The 21,867-nt window shown below is 48.1% G+C and overlaps 8 protein-coding genes and 3 pseudogenes across 8 annotated transcripts, besides 19 other annotated features; all 11 read right to left on the bottom strand.

The window, feature by feature from the left end:
- Positions 1-366: a repeat region.
- Positions 1-1,593: a sequence feature (heterozygous, non-Esmeraldo-like haplotype).
- Positions 4-363: a microsatellite.
- Positions 364-553: a repeat region.
- Positions 967-1,396: a mobile genetic element.
- Positions 1,594-9,188: a sequence feature (areas not merged during assembly with more than two copies in the genome that could not be assigned to a particular haplotype).
- Positions 1,647-2,687, bottom strand: Tc00.1047053508173.10 (annotated as a pseudogene).
- Positions 2,629-2,909: a sequence feature (CT-rich).
- Positions 2,946-4,640, bottom strand: Tc00.1047053508173.20 (annotated as a pseudogene).
- Positions 6,305-6,324: a microsatellite.
- On the bottom strand, positions 6,804-8,963 carry Tc00.1047053508173.30 (annotated as a pseudogene).
- Positions 9,189-10,095: a sequence feature (haploid, non-Esmeraldo-like haplotype).
- Tc00.1047053508173.40 (mercaptopyruvate sulfurtransferase, putative) lies at positions 9,881-11,044 on the bottom strand (the record flags this gene model as incomplete). The annotated part of the gene is made up of 1 exon (XM_813170.1): positions 9,881-11,044. The coding sequence occupies one exon, from the start codon at positions 11,042-11,044 to the stop codon at positions 9,881-9,883; it is 1,164 nt and encodes a 387-aa protein (XP_818263.1).
- Positions 10,096-11,539: a sequence feature (haploid, Esmeraldo-like haplotype).
- Positions 11,540-11,592: a sequence feature (haploid, non-Esmeraldo-like haplotype).
- Positions 11,593-21,867: part of a sequence feature (areas merged during assembly that could not be assigned to a particular haplotype. This can correspond to areas where the two haplotypes were merged or to regions with more than two copies in the genome that were merged during assembly.) that runs on past the window's edge.
- Positions 11,648-11,673: a microsatellite.
- Tc00.1047053508173.47 (microtubule-associated protein 1A/1B, light chain 3, putative) lies at positions 12,341-12,712 on the bottom strand (the record flags this gene model as incomplete). The annotated part of the gene is made up of 1 exon (XM_813189.1): positions 12,341-12,712. The coding sequence occupies one exon, from the start codon at positions 12,710-12,712 to the stop codon at positions 12,341-12,343; it is 372 nt and encodes a 123-aa protein (XP_818282.1).
- Positions 12,961-12,985: a microsatellite.
- Positions 12,992-13,013: a sequence feature (AT_rich).
- On the bottom strand, positions 13,104-15,098 carry Tc00.1047053508173.54 (hypothetical protein, conserved; the record flags this gene model as incomplete). The annotated part of the gene is made up of 1 exon (XM_813190.1): positions 13,104-15,098. The coding sequence occupies one exon, from the start codon at positions 15,096-15,098 to the stop codon at positions 13,104-13,106; it is 1,995 nt and encodes a 664-aa protein (XP_818283.1).
- On the bottom strand, positions 15,520-16,764 carry Tc00.1047053508173.60 (cis-prenyltransferase, putative; the record flags this gene model as incomplete). The annotated part of the gene is made up of 1 exon (XM_813171.1): positions 15,520-16,764. The coding sequence occupies one exon, from the start codon at positions 16,762-16,764 to the stop codon at positions 15,520-15,522; it is 1,245 nt and encodes a 414-aa protein (XP_818264.1).
- Positions 16,920-16,939: a microsatellite.
- On the bottom strand, positions 16,976-17,605 carry Tc00.1047053508173.70 (hypothetical protein, conserved; the record flags this gene model as incomplete). The annotated part of the gene is made up of 1 exon (XM_813172.1): positions 16,976-17,605. One exon carries the CDS (start codon positions 17,603-17,605, stop codon positions 16,976-16,978), a length of 630 nt encoding a protein of 209 aa, XP_818265.1.
- Positions 17,728-17,751: a microsatellite.
- Positions 17,923-19,674, bottom strand: Tc00.1047053508173.80 (hypothetical protein, conserved; the record flags this gene model as incomplete). Its single annotated transcript, XM_813173.1, has 1 exon — positions 17,923-19,674. The coding sequence occupies one exon, from the start codon at positions 19,672-19,674 to the stop codon at positions 17,923-17,925; it is 1,752 nt and encodes a 583-aa protein (XP_818266.1).
- On the bottom strand, positions 20,251-20,949 carry Tc00.1047053508173.84 (hypothetical protein, conserved; the record flags this gene model as incomplete). Its single annotated transcript, XM_813191.1, has 1 exon — positions 20,251-20,949. One exon carries the CDS (start codon positions 20,947-20,949, stop codon positions 20,251-20,253), a length of 699 nt encoding a protein of 232 aa, XP_818284.1.
- Positions 21,069-21,098: a microsatellite.
- Positions 21,249-21,270: a sequence feature (AT_rich).
- Tc00.1047053508173.90 (hypothetical protein, conserved) lies at positions 21,344-21,667 on the bottom strand (the record flags this gene model as incomplete). The annotated part of the gene is made up of 1 exon (XM_813174.1): positions 21,344-21,667. One exon carries the CDS (start codon positions 21,665-21,667, stop codon positions 21,344-21,346), a length of 324 nt encoding a protein of 107 aa, XP_818267.1.

Below are 21,867 nucleotides of genomic sequence, written 5' to 3' on the forward strand. Positions count from 1 at the left end.
TAACCCTAACCCTAACCCTAACCCTAACCCTAACGCTAACCCTAACCCTAACCCTAACCCTAACCCTAACCCTAACCCTAACCCTAACCCTAACCCTAACCCTAACCCTAACCCTAACCCTAACCCTAACCCTAACCCTAACCCTAACCCTAACCCTAACCCTAACCCTAACCCTAACCCTAACCCTAACCCTAACCCTAACCCTAACCCTAACCCTAACCCTAACCCTAACCCTAACCCTAACCCTAACCCTAACCCTAACCCTAACCCTAACCCTAACCCTAACCCTAACCCTAACCCTAACCCTAACCCTAACCCTAACCCTAACCCTAACCCTAACCCTAACCCTAACCCTAACCCTAACCCGCACGCGCGCTCAACCATACAAATTGTCGCCATGGCAGACGGTCGCACCCAACGCTCCGGGAAAACACGCCCAGCAGTCATGCACATAACGAAAGATATGCTGAAACACACTGCTTAACGGCAATAAGTCCATACTGACAAGACGCGGCGCTTCACAGCAGTTGTGACTCACTACGTGCATAAACGGCGATTCGGCCTCCACACAACAAACGTACACACCGCCAGCAGCCACACACAATGGACGGGGACAAGAAGAGACACACCGTCACCACCTCTGGTTCAATCCCACGGACAACGAGATACGGCCACAGCCCGCAGCCGGCACACAACGCACACGGAGCTAGCAATCACCCAAAGAGACATACGCGGAAACGGATCCTCATCCAGCTATTACGCAGCGCCTCACTCCATGCGGTCACAAGGAGCGCGCTGTTTCCACAATAGAACTTGTCCGTTTTTCATCCCCTAAAGATTCTTCCTTTTAATGATGGGCCCTATAAAATTAAAAATGAAAATGAAAAATGGAAAATGTAGTAAAACTGTGAAAGCAACGGTCACAATAATTCTCCCATAATAGAGCAATTCTCCGTTTAAATCTTGAATAATCTTCTGGGCAGCTGGCCGGATCCTGAAATAATCTATGGAAACCAAACAAGTTAGGAAAAAAGGTTCGTTAGTTAATTGCTTCAATGTTTTCTTTTCATTCAATATATATAAATTCTGTGGACCACTAGCATGGTCCTTTGTCCTTACTTACGATTAAAATATATTACTTACGAAGTGGCAGACTTTGGGGTCCTCCAGCCACAAGACCCCGCCGCGTGGTGGGAATCAAAAGGGGGTGGGTGGGATGGCAAAATAAAAACAAAATACACTGGCCTCTATCGGCTCCCTGCCCCTACAAAGTCGCGATCTTCCCAAAAGATTCATACGGTAGAAAGTATCATAAAGAATGTCTTCATTTATCAGGATATACATACATTAATTAAGTTAGCCAGCTCTCCCGCGATCATTCTCTTCACAAGCTCCTATTATAAAAACGCAATTATGAAAGCCCATAAAAGTCCCTTAATGTTTTTGAGCGGAAAAAAAGCTTCCCTCATCATTCCCCATATTTTTTTTATGCTATTTTCGATAGTGTTGAACATCTTTGAGATCTGTGTGCAGTACTGTCGCCTGGCGCTGGTGCACCTGCACTGTATGCACGCACAATTATCCAAAAATATATAAATCCCACAATTTTTTTTTTTACCAGAAATCAAAACTACCCCTTTCATTTCCTAATTCGTTCTCCTATTTCGTTTTTCCTCACCCCTGGGAGCTTTTCTTCGTTTGATGTCATCGGCTGATACTCCTACTTGGTACTGATGCACCTTTTCCTCCCAGAATGCCACAATTCCTTTTTCAGCGTCGCTCAAATTATCGGTATTGACGGGACCGCATCTCTGCCAGCCAGTTAGCGGCTTGTTGTCTTTGTGCTGCACATAAGCAATCTCCCACAACATTTCTCGGGACAATTCCTCCCAATCATTAAAATATGCCACCATACGCTCATTGAACTGCCTCACAGTGCTGGGTATGGTGTGATGCTCACCTGCCGTAGTGATCTGCAGCCCAACCATGATCTTCGGATTTGAGTCCACGAAGAAAAAGCCATCCACCAACGGAAAGTTTTTGACCTTCGGTTGATACAGCACCCAGTACTCTATGGCGATCCGATTAGAAGGGTTGTCTGGTACTTGTAAAAGCTTTTTTCTGGTTAATCTTTTGTCCGAATGCTCTTTCAGCGCACAGGTGTGTGACTCACTTCGTTTCTCTGGCTTCAGTTCTTTAATTTTAGGTCTTATCGCACTCAGGAAATCCTTATTCAAAAATGCGGATACGGCATACTTTTCAAGAAGATAAGGTATGACATAATCCCAAATACTCAATACAAGAAAAACAAAATCCGTCTGCTTCAATTCTATTTCCATCTTGGCCAATGTTTTGCGTTCGAGGTGGGGAGATATCAGTACATTCAAAGGCGATTCAATTTTGTCTTCTTGTCGTACTCGGACAACCTTCACAAGCTTGTGAGAAACATGATTGCCGTTGCACGACTTGCCAGTTCCAATACCAGCGTAATACTGTAACAACGAAGCGGTGATATTATTCACGGCATCTTTACACGCCCTAACGCGAGACTTACATTTTTCTCCATTAAAGATGAAGCGGAGAATCGGCCCCACTTTATTCATGCGCTTCTTCACCTTTTTCCAGTAGTCCGCTTCTTCCTCCGTTTCTTCCTCCTCTGTTTGTTCCCCCGCTTCTTCCCCCACTTCTTCCCCCACTTCTTCCCCCACTTCTTCCTCCGCTTCTTCCTCCGCTTCTTCCTCCGCTTCTTCCTCCTCTTCTTCCTCTTCTTCTTCCGCTTCTTCCTCCGATTCTTCCTCCTCTTCTTCTTCCGCTTCTTCCTCCTCTTCTTCCCCCACTTCTTCCTCCGCTTCTTCCTCCGCTTCTTCCTCTTCTTCTTCCGCTTCTTCCTCTTCTTCCTCCGCTTCTTCCTCCTCAAGCTGCCCATTGTGCTCCTTCCAAACGCACATTGCCCTCACATCGCTCTCGTCAGGGCAATTCATTACGATTTGTTCCGCGTCCATTTGCTTTGCCCACGATTCGTAGTTCTTTGTGTTCGGTGAAGTCACAACAATCATGCCCCATCCCGTGCAAGGCAAACCAGCAGGCGGTTCATGACCCTTCAATGCCACGTCGTAGATAATATACCCTTTCACCCCACGCCCAGAAAACCCGTCCAAAAGATCCACGATATTAGACGCCGCACTGTATTTTTTCACCGTTTTGGCGGTCTTGTCAAAAAGAAATTTTCGATCCGCAATAACGTACGCAACCATTTGGAGTTGCTCCGTATCGCAGTGCAGCAGCTGGTAGAGGAGGTAAGAACCGGCATTCATCGACTTACCGATCCCGGGCGTCCCAATTAACACACGCGGATCAGGCGTAAAGTCGGCCCCAGGAAGACTGTTGAACCATTTGGCTAGATCGCGCTTGACGATCCGCCACACTCGCTCCACCTCACAGTTCACATAGCAGTCATGAATAAATCGACTCTTCCACCGTTCCCATCTGTACGGCCATGCCTTGTCCGAGGTGAGCACCATCAGCCTGGAAGGTGCACCGGATTGCTGCACACCGTCATCCTTTTCGAAGGTTTTGCCAACTGCCCTGTACGTCCATGACTGCGGTGGTTCCCCCTCATGCACCTTCATTACCGTCCCCTCGCCGTCAGGAACTTCCACGACATAATGCCACCTCGCATTGTAGACAGAGTCGTAGCATCCCTCCAGGTATATCGGTGCACTCGACGTCGTTGGGTTCCTCACCTCATGAAGGGCTGCATCCAATGAGTTTTTAGTGTTGTCGCAAACACCTGCTTTTACCTCCTCAGTAGTTTTTGACCACCCAAGTAGATTGTCCACACCTTTCTCGTAAAGCTTGAGTACAGCTTCTTCGACATCCATTTCCTCCCGTACAGTCTCCACCATCCTCAAATAAGCATCGGTTGCCTGTATTTCGCCCAATACTCCCGCATCAGGGATATACCTCGTGGGATCCTTGAAAAAACCCCTCAGTAAGACATTCCGATTGGCGCGCAAAATGCCTCTGCCGTCCATTTCCATCGTAAGAAAATCATTCAGCTTTATTTCCATGACGCGAACTCTTCCTCTAAATAGCACATCCCTGATCGTGGTAGTTAGGGTAAATTCTACTTGTTTTTCCCGCACTGCCCTTTCTCCTGCCTCACGGCTTTCTTCTGTCAGTATCTGAGTGAGGGCTGCGTTTAGTTTTCCCCTTGCAAGTGGAGTGACCGTATCCTTTCCTTCATAGTCCCTCCATTGCTCGAGAGATAACACACCCTCGTGATGAAGCTTGTACACCTGGTAAGCAGTTAAATTAAGAATATCTTCAAGAAGCTGCTGGTCTTGTACGTAAGCATTGGGTCTCCGAACAAACGCCTCCATAACGACGTTCCCATTTCTTCTCACAACGCCTCTGCCGCCCAAGTTGCTCCGAAGGAAATCGTTCAGCTTCATTTCGGTCCTGCTAGTGCTTCCCTCCATCAGGATTTCCTTTACGGTGCTGTTCATGGTCCACTGTGGTTGCTGCGCCTCCACTCTTATGTGTGTCGCAGCGGGTTGATCCGTGACATCCTCAGACTCCGGCCTCGCTCTCCTCCGAGGACCTCCCTGCGGCACAGCAGACGCTTGATTTCCAGGCATTGCTTCCCTTTGTTTTCTTGGTTGGATTGAGTTAAAGCTGAATACTGACCAACAAACGAGAGAGGAATAAAAAAGAAAATCATCACAGAAATGACTCGCAGCCAAAACAAGAGAGTCATCCACACAGTATTCGATAAAAACCAAATGCACAGGTACCACCGCAACGACGGCAAGTAAGTGCCATCCACCCAGGACAGTGTTGGTGAGAGCAAACAATAATAACAACGTGGTGCGCACGGAGGGTTCGTCCACGCATACCGCTCGCCACGGTCCCGCACCCGTGTGGCACCGCCGTCGCCGCACACACTCAGCAGGAGGACGTGGGTACATAAACCCTGACAGAAACACAGAAAAGTGGGAAGAGAATTCGGTGCAGCCACGGCCACATGCAGGGAGCACAAATCATACACGCCACAACAGCATTACATCATGGTAATCCCCCACACAACAGAAAAGAGTGCAACTTGCATGCTTTATGGAAAATGACTGCGGTGTGCATGGCAAAAGAGTGCCGTCACGCTGCCTTTCATATTGCATTTGTCATCTACATTCCCAATGCATAGCACCACAGATATTGCCCCTCCATGGTGAGAGCAAATGCCTTGTTTTGATTTCACCGCGCAGCCATCCGCCTGAGTAAGAACAAAAGGAAAATCAGGCGTCCTTCCACCTGGAGGGGGAAGGGAGTCCACCGCAGTGTCTTCCACGACGCAAACACTCCGCGGCCAGTGCCCGGTGTCGTGTGCGGACTCCGCGAGGAGGTTTTGGGCACGCCACTGTGCCACATGGTGTGACCCCTCGAAACGTAACAGCAGACATGTCTCCTTCCGGTCGCACTCGTGGCGGTGGCGGCATCCACTGCCTCGCTGCGTGCTGGTGGCGTCGGTTACGATGCTGCAGTGTGATAGAGGGTGCCCGACAGGAGCGGTGCTGGGTTGGGTGGGCAGTGCCCTCCGCGGCGAGACACACAGCGCGACTCCTGACCGCGGCGCTCACGCACCTCCTTCCGCTCCTCCCCTCTCCCTCCATCCGGCAACCGCACAGCCACCGGCACATTGTCCCCGAAGCAACACACACTGGAAAGCGTGGCAGCATATCTCTCGAGACAACAGAGCGACAGCTACACGCTGCGGTCATCGTGCCGACAAGTCCGACGCGGCCGCGCCCACACCCACAACAGCAAACACAAAAAAAAAGATCTTCCACTCCGTGCCACGTCCTCGTGCGTGATGGTGCGGCATTTCAGAGCAATACCGCTACACGCCGTGCAGCATTTCCACAGAGGATGAGAGCCGCGGCGCACTCTCAGTGCATCTTTCTTTTTCATTTCCGCGGAATGCAGCAGCTGCCAGCACCGAGTGCACGAGAAGCATCAAGCTGCACTGCAACATGTACGCCGTGCGGTTGTGTGTGCCTGCAGTCACGCAAAGCAAAAAAAAGAGCCACGCACGTGAAGAAACAAAAAGAAAAAACACGCAGCGGAGATGCAGGACAGACAAGGAGAAAAGAAAGGAGGCAGCCAAAGCTCAAGGTGGCACGGCAGCCCAACATGCGGCAACCCACAATACGCCTGCAGAAACAAAAAATAAAAACTTAAAATGAAAAACAAGAAAGAATAAAATGCAAAAAACAGTCCCCTTGAAGAAGTTTTTCACGCCCACAAAAATAATAATAATAATAATAACATCGTGACGCGGAAAAAAAAAAACACGTGTATATTCTTCCTGCAAAAGTAAAAATATATTTGCGTCAGCCGTTCAACCTCCTGGTGTCCACACAACACCCACATTTCATTGGGACGTTCACTGCGTTGCTGCACATCTTAAATCCCTTCTTCATCACACCATCGTCGTGGAGCTTAATGCCGACTGCACGTGTCATCAACATACGGAAACATTAAAGACATTCCGCCAATCTCAATATATTCCAATATATTAAAAAAAAACAAGCATATAGAATAAAACAAAAAAGAATACCCCGCGGTGCTGTCCCGGGAGGGAGAGCACGCTTTTAAATAGAGAATTGCACAGGCGGAAAAGGGATATTCAAACCAAAAATAAAATATATAAAGTAAAAGGTACGTCCAAGCAAAACGTCAATTATTTCAGAGGGGTTCGTGGAGAGGTACATATTGCTCCCACTGGAGGCAGGGGCCCCGCCGCGTTACGCCCCGTAAAGGGCCGCAAAGGCAAAGCCGCACAGCCCCAGCAGCAGCACCCGCAACGCGCCCCCATGCGTAGAGCCTTCGCTCTTCTTGACCAGTTTTAGTTCACCGACACTCAGTGGGCGGTTGTACAGAAAGAAGCTCGTCAACGTCGCATTGCTGCCGCTGCCTCCCTCGTCGCCCCCAATGTAGAAGAATGAGATTTCAAACCCCTGCGTCTCAGGTGTTATTATCGTCTCTGGGCTTCCCACAATCACACCATCCACGTACATGCAGCCCTTGTTGCCTTCCTGCAGCATGAGCGCCACTTGGTATTCTTTCCCAGGCTCCCAAGTGCTGCCCGATGCTGTTTTTTGTGCCGTAAAACACTGTCTCCCACCTACTGCCCGCGTTGTGCGACAGCCCAATGAAGTTCGTGCTGACGGGTGCATCCAGACCCGCACCCGGTAGAGGAGTGCTCAACTTCGGAAAATTTTAGATGATAGCCGTCGCCACAATAGTGAAATCGCAGCTTACAAGGGTGTGCGGCCCATTATGCTCCCGGCTGCTCACGGGCCATATTGCCCCAGACCCAAGCCCCGTGAATTCAAACCCATCTTTGGCTTTCATTGCATTCTTCGTCACAATTGCATTCACGCAAAGGTAATCTTCGATCCACGTGCCACCTCCGGACGATGCGTTGGAAAGGAAACCAACCAGACCCGCCGTGGTTGTAAACGACTCAGAGAAGGAAGAATCCAGCTGTGCCCAACTCTTCAAGACGTAATTGATCATCTGTAGCCCCTCTGTTAGTGGGACAAGTGAAATGGTGTTGCTTGCTTTAATAATCCCATCCTGTAAAATGTGCAACGCACCATCCGAGTACAGCAGGGTGTGGAAAGTTCAAAGTTATTATCCACGGCAACCGATCCAACAGAAAACGTGCGGTTGTTGTCCGTGACCCAAAGATGGAACACATTTTCCTTTTTCTCCCCCGAGAAGTACCTTTCCAATCGTACAGCATCACCTTCACTCCCTCAATGTTCGCGGTGATAGGGACTTCCACAGGCAAATTGTCTTCCCAAAAGAGTCCCAATCGTGAATTGGTCCACACGCCTGAGAGTGTCCCAATAGCCTTCGTCCACGTTGCCCCCATGTCACGCGACTCAAACAAACTCTGGCCATCTTTACACTGAACGATCATAAAAATGTGTCTCCTATTTCATTCGGTGATGCTGGGGTTAAAGCATTCCGCAAGAGAAATGCCCTCTTGAAACGCCCAGTTATTGCCGTTGTCCGTCGAATAAGTGATCCTGGAGAAAGATTGATTTTCCCCATTCCTCGCCCTCAGGGTAAACACAAGTGTGCCACCCTGCATCACAATGCCTGATCCGCCACCCTCAAGATCCGACAGGTTGCTTTTAATCCTTTGGGGAATCTGTTGTTAAAGTGACTTGGGTTCAGCCCAGTCGATCAATTTACTTTGCATGCCGTCATTGGAGTGCGTGGCATCACCCTCAACAAGTTGAATATCCCAGCCAACCGTATTCTAGCAACCATCATTTTTTTTACATATTGTAGCTCCCCACAATTAGAAGCACTTTATTGTCATTTGCAATTGCTGTGGAGTTGCACGCAACACCAAAAAGATCCTCTTCACTCACTGTACTAAACAGTGTGCGTACCCTCCATTTATCCTTATTGTTCTCGGCGGTAATTAACGGCCACGTCTCCGCGGCGTTGATGTACCCCGCCACAATATCAGAAGGAAATACATTCAATCTATAGTGAGAGCCTTTATACTCGGTGTGACCTTCAGCAAATGCAATCATCACTCCGCCAGCACGGACAAGAGAAGGCGCAGCGAATGAATCCCTCATTCCACTTTTGCCAGAACCACTTTTTTGTTCCACCTGCGTCTTCATCGGCACATAAATGTCAACCGGTTGTGGCATTCGCACGTCCCCTGACTGCTGCCCTTCTGCGTTAGCAGCCCAACCACATCCACAGCACGACATCACGACGAGGAGGAGCAGCACCGCGGAAGTAAACACACGCCGGGACATGTTGGGCTTCTGCGGCTCACTCTCTCTTCCTTCCCTCCTCCTTCCGCTGGATCCGGTCACGCGGCGACGGTTGTGTTTGCGGGGTGCCTTCACTGCAGCAACACGTGAGAGCATACAAATATGTGTGTGTGTGTGTTTGGGCGGTGTGTGTGCTGTTGGTCCTTTCAGAGCCTTCAAATTTCACAGTAGCGATTCGCGCTTGTCTTCCTTCTTTCCTAAAGTGTGTATGTGTGTGTTCCATAAGTGGAGGAGGGAAACCGCGGCAATAAGTCAGACACGTCAGTGAGGAGCAGAGCAGAGCACCCACGCAGAAAGCGGGAAACAAGAAAATCCGGAAGGGACGAAATGGAGTAGCACCACACACAGAAAAAAGCAGCACCACACACGCGGGGTGCAAGGAGAGCACTGACCCTCTCGCGGACACCGCACCCAACAGGGAATGACAGAGAGGCGGAGAGAAATGAATGGATGCCGCCAAGAGGCAATCACAATCAACATGGGCCGTGAGCATGCAGCCACTCCATGCAGTCAAACGGAGCGTCCAAACAATCACACAAAAGGAAAATCCCAAAGTATTCTTCTTTCATTCCTGGCTGCGAAAGCAAACAACCAAAGGCGACTGTAAGCACTAAGAAGGTAGAGGAAAATCCAACTGCAGTGCAATGTGCATATGTATTGCGCGTGTGACTGTGTTTACCTACGGAAACGCCAAAATAAAATGAAAAAAAAAAAAAAAACACTAAAGCATGTGAGCGTGTACACACAAATACGCAACACGGTTGCGGGAAAAATATATATATCCACATTTCAGACGTTGCGGCAATCCAATCAGTGTCATATCTCAAAAAATATTACAAGCATGATTAATAAGACAAAATATTTCCCATTCATTATGCTCAGGCTTCACAAAATCACAAAAAAATCAAATAGAAACTCTTAACAAGCGGCTCCATCAGTCAAATAAAAATATAGAAACACGTATATAAATATTTCGGTGGTTTATATAATTAAGCCCTACTCCCACCCATTTTTTACTTGGGTAACACCTCAATGACGACAACTCTCCGGCTCTTAAAAAAGACCTGCGCCCGCTCTCCCAGATGCATGTGCGCAATTGCCGAGCTGAGTTCCGCGTCCGGCTGCGGTACAATTTTCCCGTCGACTATGACGGTGGCGGCATCGCTCGCCGGTGCCTTTGGGTTGTCTCCAAGACATGGCGACATCATCTTAAATAGCATGCCGTGTTCCCCAACAATGCGGCGTGCGATGCTGAAAGAAAACTGTCCTGCATACTCCGACCACGAGCCGCAATAAAGGAACGGATCGCCAAGGCCAAGATGGCACAAAAGAGCAATGTTTAGAGTCGCAGTGACACCACTACCGCAGTAGAAGACACAATTGGAAGCATTCGAGTGGCCAGCATCCCACACGCTCTGAAGTGCCTCGAGGACATTGCTGCGGCACTCTTCTTCGGATTTGAGACACTTAAGCTGATCTGTAAGAAGCAGAATGCTGTCCCATGGAAATGAGATGGCGTTATCGATGTGTCCCGGCAAAGTATCAGCACCGTACGGACGTACCGTCGATAAGAAGCGATTTTTAGAGCGTGTGTCCACCATGACCGCATTGGGTGGAACCTCGTCTATCGTGAGGGCGCGCCTGAAGTCCACCCCATACGGCCATGTTTCCAGTGGCTGGGTCCTTGAGTCCGGAAGCCCTGTCTCCAACGGCAGCCCCGCTGCACAGTACGCTTGAAATCCGCCGTTCAGCACATATGCCTCAACACCAAGGGCGTGCAACATCCACCACATGCGGCAAGCACCCATAGCACCGGAGATATCGTCGTAACAGAGGACTGGCTTTCCCGAGCCAATGCCTCTTGACTTGCACCACTCCACAAACTTTGCCGCATCCGGCAGCGGGTGTCGCGCGGTGGTGTTCGTGAGGGGGCCACTCAGCTCTTCATCAACATCCACAAAGATAGCAGATGGTACATGGCCCTTGACATACGCATTCTTACCGTAATTCCCATCTGCGAGGTTGTAACGTACATCAAACACCTGGTACTCCATGAAAGAGTGCGCAATGTCGTCGACAGTGAGGAACACTTTCCATTGATGACCGCACGCGTTGCTCCTGGTCATTGGCGCCAACGAAACTGGAAGATCAATCTTAACCTTCTTCACAATATCCATTCCGATAAGAGAAAAGGAGAAAAAAACAAAAAAGGATAATCCGTTCTTCAAGAAAAGTCAAAAAAAAAAGGAGCTAACACACACAGAAAAAGTGGAGAATAGATTCCCACCTTATGGTATTCTCCTGATCCTTCATAGACAAACAACAGAATATCCCCATTGATGTTATTCTTGGCCGCCTCGGCATGATGCCAGGGTCAATTACCCCGTATTCTCAGGGAAAGCCAATAGCCAGAAGAGTTTCCCTCATGGGATTTTCCCTGTTTCTGACACCAAATTGACAGCATTCGAGCAGCGCCCGGGCCAGCCGCGTATTACTGGGGCAAGTGTTGCCGTACAGCGTGCGAGCCATAGAATTTCCTCAAAAAAAAAAAAAAAAGGCAACAAAAAAACGCCAGTCTCACGCTCAGAAACCGAAACCCGTCTTGGCCTGATAAGATGGCAATTCCAAAAATTTATGCCATCATTTTGAGTCGCCCTCGCCTCCCACCCTTCACGATAGTCACCAGAAGCCTGCACCCCCCAGAAGGTCCACCACACCGCAAAACGCGCAACATCCATCGTAAGTCACAATGAAAAACGTGTTTGAGTATTCGACGCCCAAATAATAATAATAATAATAATAATAACTTCACGTCACCTCCAAAATGACACATCCTCGCCTTCATGCGTGACCTCACAAGAAGCCTTTTACCTGTCAAACCCAACAAGGACGCCCAAAGCTATCTCTCATAACGCAGATACATTTGCGCTGTATCGCAATTGCAGACGTAAAGCAGATAAAGAGCTCTTCACCCTCCTACAGGCGCCAAGGCACCGCCACGAGTAAAGTAAACGCCACACAAAATGTTCTTACTCTGCCAACAAAAAAATGCACAAACGCCGCACTTTTAATACTTTGCAAGAATCCTCTCCTTCACACGTCCCACAAACCTACCACAAAAAATTAAAAACAAGAAGAAAAAAATGCCTGCTGCTCTTGATTCAAATAACCTGACCAAAGCGCAACCAACAGTGCCCTTCCCCCATAGTCCTCAGTGACCCCCAGTGACACGCAACCGCAAAGGTAAGGGAAACACACGCAAACATACATCAAAAAGCAGAAAAATAAATAAGAAAAAAGGAAGGTTAGTCGCGGATCACTACAAAAACAAACTGTATGATAATAGCGCAAAGAACATCGTGTTAAACTACCGTCTCTATTCTGGGAATTCAATAGGGAGTGAAAGGGCCTTGCATCATGCTTTACCTCGCCATGAAAGCAGCATGCATATATTACGCGCACGGACACACGCATCACCAAGAACCAAAAGTTGCCTCACCCGAGTACTTTATGTAAAGAAAGCCGTCCTCGTCCTTGTGATGTGCGTAGAGGTCCGACATCTGTGCCGTGGTGGGAGGCACTGCACCATTGACAAAAAGAAATATCGCCTCGTCCGCGTCCACCCTCACGCGCTTCCGAAGCACCAGTACAAATTGCCCCACGGTGAGGTCCGACGGCACGAGAAACTTCCCCTTGTCCAGGTCGCCAATGTCGGAGTCGTCCACCTTCTCGCAGATGATGGGAAGTCGGTCAGGATGTCGTTCACGAACCTTCGCCGCCTCTTTTTGGCGGGACTCCAAAGTGTGTGTTTTTTTATACTTGCTCTCCAATTTCTTTGGCGCCATCGCAAAACTGATAATTGCTATGGTGAGTCTTTTCAGAAGGAATGAAGTCGTGCGAACAAAAAAAAGATGCAAAGTAAAGAAAAATCTCCAATAAAAACTGCAAGAAAAAATAAATTAAAAAAGAAAAGCTTTAAATACGTTATTGAAAAGTCTCGGTGTAGCACGAAAAATAGCCAACAGTCACAAAACTTTGCACAAGAGGAAATATGTCGCAGGCGCCAAATACGGATCCTCAGATTAAAAAATAAACACACACATACACATACACACACATAGTAGTAATAATTTATAATAAAAAAAACACGAGGCGCAGACCCCACACGGACCTTTAAGAGTATGTGCCATTTTGTTCTTGCTGCCGGATTTTTATTTCTTGATGATGTATCCAATTTCATCTTGAATGGCTCAAAAGACCGCTGCAGATGCAAACCATTCCATCATCGCTGCACGTCACCACATAATGATGTTGAAATTTTACATCGGTGATTGAAGATCGGTGCAGTTTGGTGCGTACTGGTGGAGGTACGGCTTCTCCCATAGGCCAATAATACCGTCCAGGGATGGACGATGAGTGTAGCCCCGCCATTTCCCTTTGGAAGGGCTCCGCTGTTCCGTTCGGTGCCGTCGAACTCAAAAGAATGGAGGACTCTCGCGACCGTGCAGTCCCTATATCCCAGATATAGAGATAGCCATCGTTATGCCCGCTGATAATGTGTGAGTCAACACATCCAAAAGTAACACTGGCACCCTTACGTGTATGGCTTTCCACCCCCTCAAATCGCTGGGGGAGAATATCTCCCGTCAGCACATCCCAAAGTCGAAGTATACCACTTCGGTATGAAACAAGCAGTAAGGACGCTGAGGGAGAAAGCGCTATAGAAGATATCTCACTGGCAACAGGTGAGGCAAAGGTAAACAAAAGAACCCCAGTCGTCACGTCAACAACGCGAACAAGTCCCTCCTTGGAAGCTGCAAAGTAGCAGCTTCCAGATCGATTCGAGGTAAGTGATTCAATTGCCGAAGTGCTAAAGCTACGCTGAAACATTTTGGCCCCTGTTAACATATCCCAAACAGCGACCGTTCCATCCGACAATCCAGTTGCAAGAATAAATCCAGAAGGAAAAAAACAAGACGAGTAAACCTCCGCTGTGTGAGTAAATGTGTTGGCAACGCAATCCATCCAGCACTCGGATGTGCCTAATAAATCGGACGCACTACCCATAATACTTCCCAAGTTGAGAACAACTGCCTGACATGCACTCCATGAAAGGAGTATTTGACGTTCGTGACTTGTCATACCCCGTACAGGCGTATTATATTGGTACAATTTAAGGCATGCATCACAAGATGCACCACTTAGAGATTCGCCTCTTTTTTTTTCTAACGGAACCCACAAGATGGATCCCATGTGTGTACCAACAACAACAGCATGCACCTGAAGAAATGGCTCGCATGCCGTCAGACGCACATGTTTTCCTCTAGCTGCAGCATTTCCACAACGCACCTCGTTGACATCAATTGAGGCAATGAGATTTGATGGAACAAGTTGTTCTCCCAGAGGCTGAAGTATAGAGTGAACGGAGTGTGTTGCAAGCCCACGCAACAAGGAAGGATGTTGGGATTTCAAAAGCTCATACGAGAGGGAATTGGCCAATATCTGTTCCAGACCCTTGAAAGCAATATGGGGCCCAGCATCAAAATTGCCCTCGTATTGGCGGCAATATGGACTGCTGTCACAATAACCGATAAATTTCGTTATGAGAGACTGAAGCTGAGAGCGCCCTATGGTGGGAGTCCATCCACGCCAAATGGGAAACATCCCTCCTGCTTCTGAAACATTTCGACAAGTAAGGAGATAAATCAACTGTTGAAAATGGTCTTTACTTATGGTTCCCTCTAGAGGTTTGATTCTCCTCATGAAAAATACATGAGCCCTTTGCCCATCGTCTTCATCAACATACTCCAAAAATTGTTGTTGGGCCAACAAAAACGGCATCAGTTGAAGCAATGAGACAATTCTTAACGGTATCTCACTATTTGCTGACCCATCCGGTTTTGTGATTGACTCCAACTTTTTCAGCTGCGCATGGGCAGTGTCCCAATTGCCCTCATGTATGGCGCGGGAAATGGCACGAAGCGCCTTTCTTTCATTGTGCTCTTGACGAAGAAGAGCTGCAGCCTCATCACGAAGAATTTGGGCAGATGATGTAAGCCCCTGCTCTATCAGCCATCCCACAACTACATGCAGAAGCTCACCCCTTATGGTGTCACTTCTTGGGTTGAACTCCACAAGTGTGGAGCTTGGAATAGAAATGGCCTCCCCCACCTCACTTCTCTGCTTCGACTCCTCTTCTGATACGAAGCGGGCAGTGGGTGGTTCATCCATTACGAACACCGCGTCTTCAGAATCCCGTGCCCCCTCCTTCTTTCCTCCTTTCTCCTGTCTCTGCGTGTTTTTGTATAACTGATTGTGCTACAAGCCTTTCTTCTCTTTTTCAAGGCGTCTGATAGTTGCTATTGCAGCATGACAAACAAAGCACGGGAGGGGGCACGCCGACCGCAGCAAAGAAAAAAAAAAAAACGTATCCAACACACACCAATAAAAAAAATCCATTAATTTGGTAAAGACACCATAAAGAATACACAACAAGTAGTGTAGGAACGCAGTCGTAAGAAAAACGAGGAAAAAAGGACCATCAAGAGTACGCACTGTTTTCTCTTCTTCCTTTCTTTTTCCCCCTTGGTTGGCTAATTTATTGCTCCCCATCAAAGTTTACATCGCCTTAAAACTGCCCCTCGCCGCTCACTCACCTCCCGTGGCGTCTACCACGCTGGCTAAAGTCGCAGAGAAGCCGAATAAAATCCTCTCTGCCAATTTCTGGCCAAGTCTTTTTTGTAAAAAAGAACTCCGTGTAGGCGCACTCATACAGCATGAAATTGCTCAACCGCTGCTCCCCACTGGTGCGCAGCAAAACCTGCGGCTCCGCCCCGCCACCATCCGCTAGAACTGTAGCATCTTCCGCCTCGTGCCCCTCTTGAGTGATGCTGCGAAGCATATGGCTCATGAACTCCGCATTTGATATTGGAATGGACTTGTCCACTCGCCGCAGCAGCCGATTGCAGGCCTCAAGAACTTCTTCCCGCCCACTATAGCTAACGCATACATTGACAACAATACGACGGGGACGGTGTCCACGAGACTCTTCCTCCACCAGTAGCATGAGTTTTCGCAGAGAAATCGGAATCCTTTCAAAGGCTGGGGAAATAAATCGAATAAAAATCCCCTTTTCCCTCGCAGAACTCCGTACGCGCTCAAAAAAGAAGTAAAACAACGCCATCAGTACATTCACCTCAAGCGCTGATCTCTCCCAGTTCTCAGTGGAAAAAGCATACACTGTAAGCATCTGAATGTTGAACTCCAGACAGTTATCAATGAACTCAATAAGTTTCTCACCGCCACAGCGATGTCCATCTAACGTGGTGTGGCGAAGAAGTGAAACGAGGGCCGAGCACCTCTCAACACTTGACTCCGGTGGGTTTTTTTCCTCAAGAATAGAATCGCACAGTTTTGTCACAGCATCGACAGACACGGTACTCAGTGAAGTGAGTTCGCCAAACCGACGGTTTCCATCCATGATGACCGCAAGATGGCGTACGCCATGATTCAAAATGCCGTTTAGCGAACAGCCAACAGGCAGAATGGAGAGATGTTGAGTAGCATCCTTTCCAGAATTTGCCCCCTCATCGCGAGGACAAGCTTGCGGTTTCAGGCACATGTCTTGTCCTTCGGCCTCCAGCAGCATCTCGCACATCTTAAGATAGCGAGAGACAGCACGAAGCGCCGGCTTACGCCAAAGTGAGCAGCACGCACAGGGCAGGCAGACAGAAAAAAGTATGGCAACGAAGAAAAGAACAATCACTTCAAACCCCTCCGTCAAGGCGTCGACGCTACAAAACCTGCAGCAATTTAAGACAAAAACCGGGTCACTAGTGTCTGCAAAGAGCGTCCCGAGTACTCTCGCATCGTCCTCAAAGCACGCGGATGCGTGCATTCAAACTACAGCACAACAAAAAGTAAAAGAGAAAAATGAGGAAAAAAAGGCAGCCAAAAAAAACAAAAAGTGAAGCATGTCTCATATATGCTCAAAGACTCCCAAAAAAAAAAAAAAAAAACGGGAGAACAGAAGAAAACAAGAGAGTGGACTAAAATAATAATAATAATAATAAACAAGTAGTGAATAAACATGTGTACAGATAGGCGATTCATTTCTTCTTGGGAAGTGATGTGGGGTCCAAAGAGCCCTTTTGAAGTCGTTTCAGGAGATCCTCATTCGTCTCCACGTGACGAAGACGTACACCAATTTCACTACGGCGCATGAGCACATCCGTGTTAAACAGGGAGAGGGACTGAAGGGTGTTGATAAGCGGCGAAAACAGCGTGTAGCAGCCCTTTGCAAAGTGAACAAGTGGGCGATAAAGCCACGTGGCCAACCAAAAAAGCAATGATGTGCCGTCATCTAAGACGTCAGCACTTCGGCCATCACGACGGTTGGATTCCATCGCAAAGAGTCTCAACTGCTCTGTGTGATCAGCCACAATCCCGCGCTCCTTTTCCAGACTAACTACAACGTACTCCAGCTGCTGTTGAATGTACTGAAGATCACTGTTTGTTTTGGTAAACATGTCTTCGAACCTCGATGTGGATATCCGAACATCATTCACGACGACACGCTGCCGTTCTATAATCTTATCTACTTGCTTCAATCGTCGTTTTGTGTTTTCAACCGTCTCCTCCATTCCACGCACCATGGCGCACAACTCTGCGTGCGTCACCTCGTGAGCATCGGAAGCCCCCGACACGATTAGCGGCACGACAGCATTCCATTCACTCATTTATAACAAAATGCGTGGAAGGCAAAACGCACACAAAACCTCATATATATATATATCCACCCCTTAGGCAATTTCGCTCTCAGAAAAGGGATGAAGCCTACGGAACCCAAAAATAAATTTAGAAAAAAAAAAAAAAAAAAAAAAAATCAGATGGAATAACTGAAATGCTTAAAGCATGCACCAACAGAAAAAGTACAAGCGAAAAAAAAAAAAATGCGACAAGGGTTAGAAAAGGAAAACAAAAAAGAAGTATTAAAGTGATAATGAGCACAAGTCCCTGGTGAAAAAGGCCTGCGGTTGCCTGCTTTGCTCCTCCCCTAATCGGAGTCGTCCAACAGCAGACGCTTTTGTCCTTCCAGAACAAAGGCGTCCTGCACCGTCTTCGTTGGTGAAATTGAATCTTCATCGAGCATGAGCCTATGTACCGGAAACGCCACTGGCAGCGCATCCGTCATCTGTTTAACTGTTGCGGCACACTCGTGTGTGGTCGGTTCCTCCTGACCCCTCGTCGAGCCCTCCCTACCACTGCGATGATCAGCAGGGGAAGTGGCGGTGGCGCTATTTTGACGTTGCTGCTTCTCACGAAGGTACATCGAGGCACTCTCAATTGTTTCACCAATCTGACCCCAATCCACGTCTTCGTCACCACGGTCATCGTCTATTTCGTCCTGCGGAGGCGGGATGTACAACATCGTCGGTTTAGCTACGCGTCTCGAAAGAGTGTCCAGCACGCGACGCTCTTCATACGTGTAATTGCGGTAAGGTTCGGGTAGCGGCGCCAAAATACCACTTTTAAAAAGTCGGCGCTGTCTCTCACTCACCTCTTCCTCCTCTTCGTCCTCCTCGACCAATGATGAAGAGGAAGATGTGGATTGGCTGATTGCACGGCGACGCTTTCGATTTTGTTTAGTCCCTTCTGCATCGGCTTCTTCACACGAGCTCTGCAAGCTCTCATCGCCGCTCCCACTAGTGCCACTGCTACTCTCCGAATCGCAGATAAAGTCTCCGGCCGAGCTGTCATTGTCGTTCGAGTGAAATGTGCTCATCACATTCTCATTCGGAAAAGCCGTCTGATTTACGCACTCTTCGAGATGCGGCTCCGCACGCTCTACGGTCTCAACTATTCTGTTGTACCGCAAACGATTGTACCGTGCGTTTATGTGCCAATAACGTGAAACCGTCATTTCAGGAACCCCCGCCAAATTCCCCTCACCGCGTCGGCGCTGCTTTCGGTTCTTCATCTCCAGCAGGCGATTGTACTGAGAAATGTACTGCGAGAGAAATTCCTTCAAGCGGTAATCGACGGCGGCGGTTCCACTGTCGTTGTGGTGACGTCGAACGTGACGCCTCCAACTAATCGCACGACGAAACACAATGTGAACCAACGGGGAGTCCCACTCAGGCACGGCCTCCATTGAAGGGATTGTTAACGGAAGACGGTCCACTTCCTCAACCACATCCGCCGTGTCTGAATTATCGGTTTCATCTGCCGCCGCATTTTGCACCCCTTGCATGTGCGCAAAAACATCGAGTGGATCAATAACAGGATTAGGGTCCCCATCCACATACTCGATTCTCCGTCGCGTTACCGTTAGATGTGGAATAAGACGCGTGCCAATCCAGTGGAGGTAGCACGACGGACACACGTACAACTCAGCCGGATTAAGAAGATAGAACTCATCCATGATCTGATCAAAGTACACATGTCTATGAAGCACATGAATGCCGCCATCATTCCCGTCGCCGAGATCGTGAATAAGAACGTTGCTTCTCTCGAAGCGAAAGGTCCTCCCCTCAATCGTTTCCACATGCCGCTGCAAGGAAAGCAGCATTGGCTCCCGAAAATGCGGGGGCTGCATGAACATACCCCGGTCTGTGGCGATGCGAATAAGCGTGGCGGTATTGTAAAACAGCCGCAATGTTCCATCAGGGCTCATAATCTCAACAAACTTCAGAGGATGCAGCGGCTCCGCTGTGACAGCGTCAATGCGTTCCGCTGCTGCATTCTCCAAATTCGGATAACCATCCGCCGCATGATGCCTGCGGGGCAGGCGCTTCTTTGGGGCCATCCTCGCCTTCCTTGACGGCACCTTCAATTGTTGTACACGCAAATAATTGTGTGTGCGTGGCTATGTGAAGAGGGAGAGAAAAGGAATGAAGGGAAAGAAATGCATTTATCATAAATGGTTCCAAAAAAAATGCAAAAAAACAAAGCAAACTCCCTCCCAAAATATATATATATATATACCGCTGTAGCAACAAAAACAAGAGCAACCCTCCATTGATGAGCTACCAAACGCAACAATAAAATCAAGAACGATCTAAAAGGTAAGTAACATCCGACAAGAACAAAAAAACAAAAAAAAACATTTCACGCAAAGCAGTAATGGTGGCGGTTTACTCCTTGAAAAACAAAAAATTCCACAGGAACCACCCATGACGCATCATCTAACACTAAAAAGAAACATGACATCGCAAGCGTGCACAAAACCAGGTAAAAAATGGAGAAAAAATTTTTACATGTATAATATGTACGTGTACATTATATACATACAAAACCAGTGGCCTACTCCCCCATTTTTTTATTTTCACTGGAGGTAGAGACATTAAGATGTGTGCGTTTGCATTTATTTTTTGTTTTTACTCTACCGAACAAACGAAAAAAATTGACGAAGAGATTGCATAAATAAATCAAGCGGCACCACGCCTAGAACAATCAGAAGTGCTACATTTCCCAAAATCATCCCCGAGGCGGCCAAGTCAAGCCGATTCATCCAGTCCCGACGCCTCGCAAACTCTTCCAACGACTCGACTTGTTCCCCATCCCCCTTGTCGCTTCGCGTTGATTTCTTCCCGCTTTTTCTCGATGACGCGTTCCACGGGGCTCGCCGCTCAACATAGCCAAAATACAGAATAATACATAAAAAGATGTTCCCGCTCACATAGACGGCCACATGTGTAGGTGACAACTGACTGATTATTCGCGGCAAATCTGGAATAAAAGGGGACCACCGCACCAAGACAATATTAGAGACGCACATAATGGCCCAGTTTATCCATGACGTGGAGCGGAAGAAAATCGTCCACGTACCGTTTAACGCAAGGAAGAGACAGACGAGCAACCAGTCAACTTTCGGCTCCGACAAGGGAAAGCTCAGAAACACAAGAGAAATAAGTATGTACGGAATGAAACTGGAGTTGCCAGCGGAAGAAGCATTCGATGCTCTCTCCTTCAGTTCCTCACGGCGTTCCCGTCGTAGCTGTCGGATGCGCTGAATCTCCTCCCCACGCCTTTGCGCCCCCTCACGTATCTTATTCGCAATCTCGCCCTTTGTTCCGCTCATCCCTCCTTCCCTAAAAGCCAGTCCTCCTTATAAGCGGGATTATAGGCTTCCGCCACGTTTTTGTGCCAATGACACCCTCAAATTGACCGCCGTTTTCGTCGTCGTAAATATCACCCTCCTTTTTTTTTTTTTTTTTTTTTTTTTTTTTTGCGGTTTCCCTTCAGCCGAACGCCCGAATCCCCCGCTTCAGAAAATTGAGGCCAGACGCTAGTACGGCAACAAAGACAGACACAAAAGTTCGGAGAGAAAAAGAAAAAAATTTTTTTACTAAAAAAGAAAAAAAGCAACAGCCGCAACGCAAAAAATAAATAAAAAATAAAAGTGTCTTAAAAGTAAAATAGTGCCAGAAGACTATCTGTGTGCACCTGCCCCAAAGGTCGCAGCGATAATTCATTCAGTCCCGCTCATCCCTCAGACGCAGCGCATCTGAAATTTGACGGAAGAGTCCCTCACGCACCTCGGAAGGAATAATGGAGCGGGAAAAGGGCAACACCTCCCCCACCACGTCGTGGGCATCCAGAGACTCTCCAGACTGTGCCCTGCGATGGACCACCTCTTCCACTCGCTGCGACACGGCTTTTCGCCAGTTGCTGGCGGTACCCAACCTGCACGACAAGTAGTCCCTAAGCAGATGCTTCTGCACGTTACTCATTTCCTCGTATATCCTGGCACCAGAAGAAACGGGGCCCTCTTCAACCTTGCACTCCGTGTGCTTCATGGAGCCTCTTTCCAGTTCAATGTCCAATGCCTCTATATAAATGATGCGTAGGAGCAGCCCACCTTTTCTTTGAATTCTTTTCCCCTTCTTTCCTCTGGCTTCTAGAAAGAACTGCACTTCAAGGGGTTTTCGAAAAAAGAAAGCAAAAAAAGAACTCATCCACCCCCTTTGTCACCAAAGAAGAGTAAACAAATCTACTT

Source organism: Trypanosoma cruzi, genomic scaffold, assembly GCF_000209065.1.
Source record: "Trypanosoma cruzi strain CL Brener 1047053516707 genomic scaffold, whole genome shotgun sequence".
Taxonomy (NCBI): Eukaryota; Euglenozoa; class Kinetoplastea; order Trypanosomatida; family Trypanosomatidae; genus Trypanosoma; species Trypanosoma cruzi.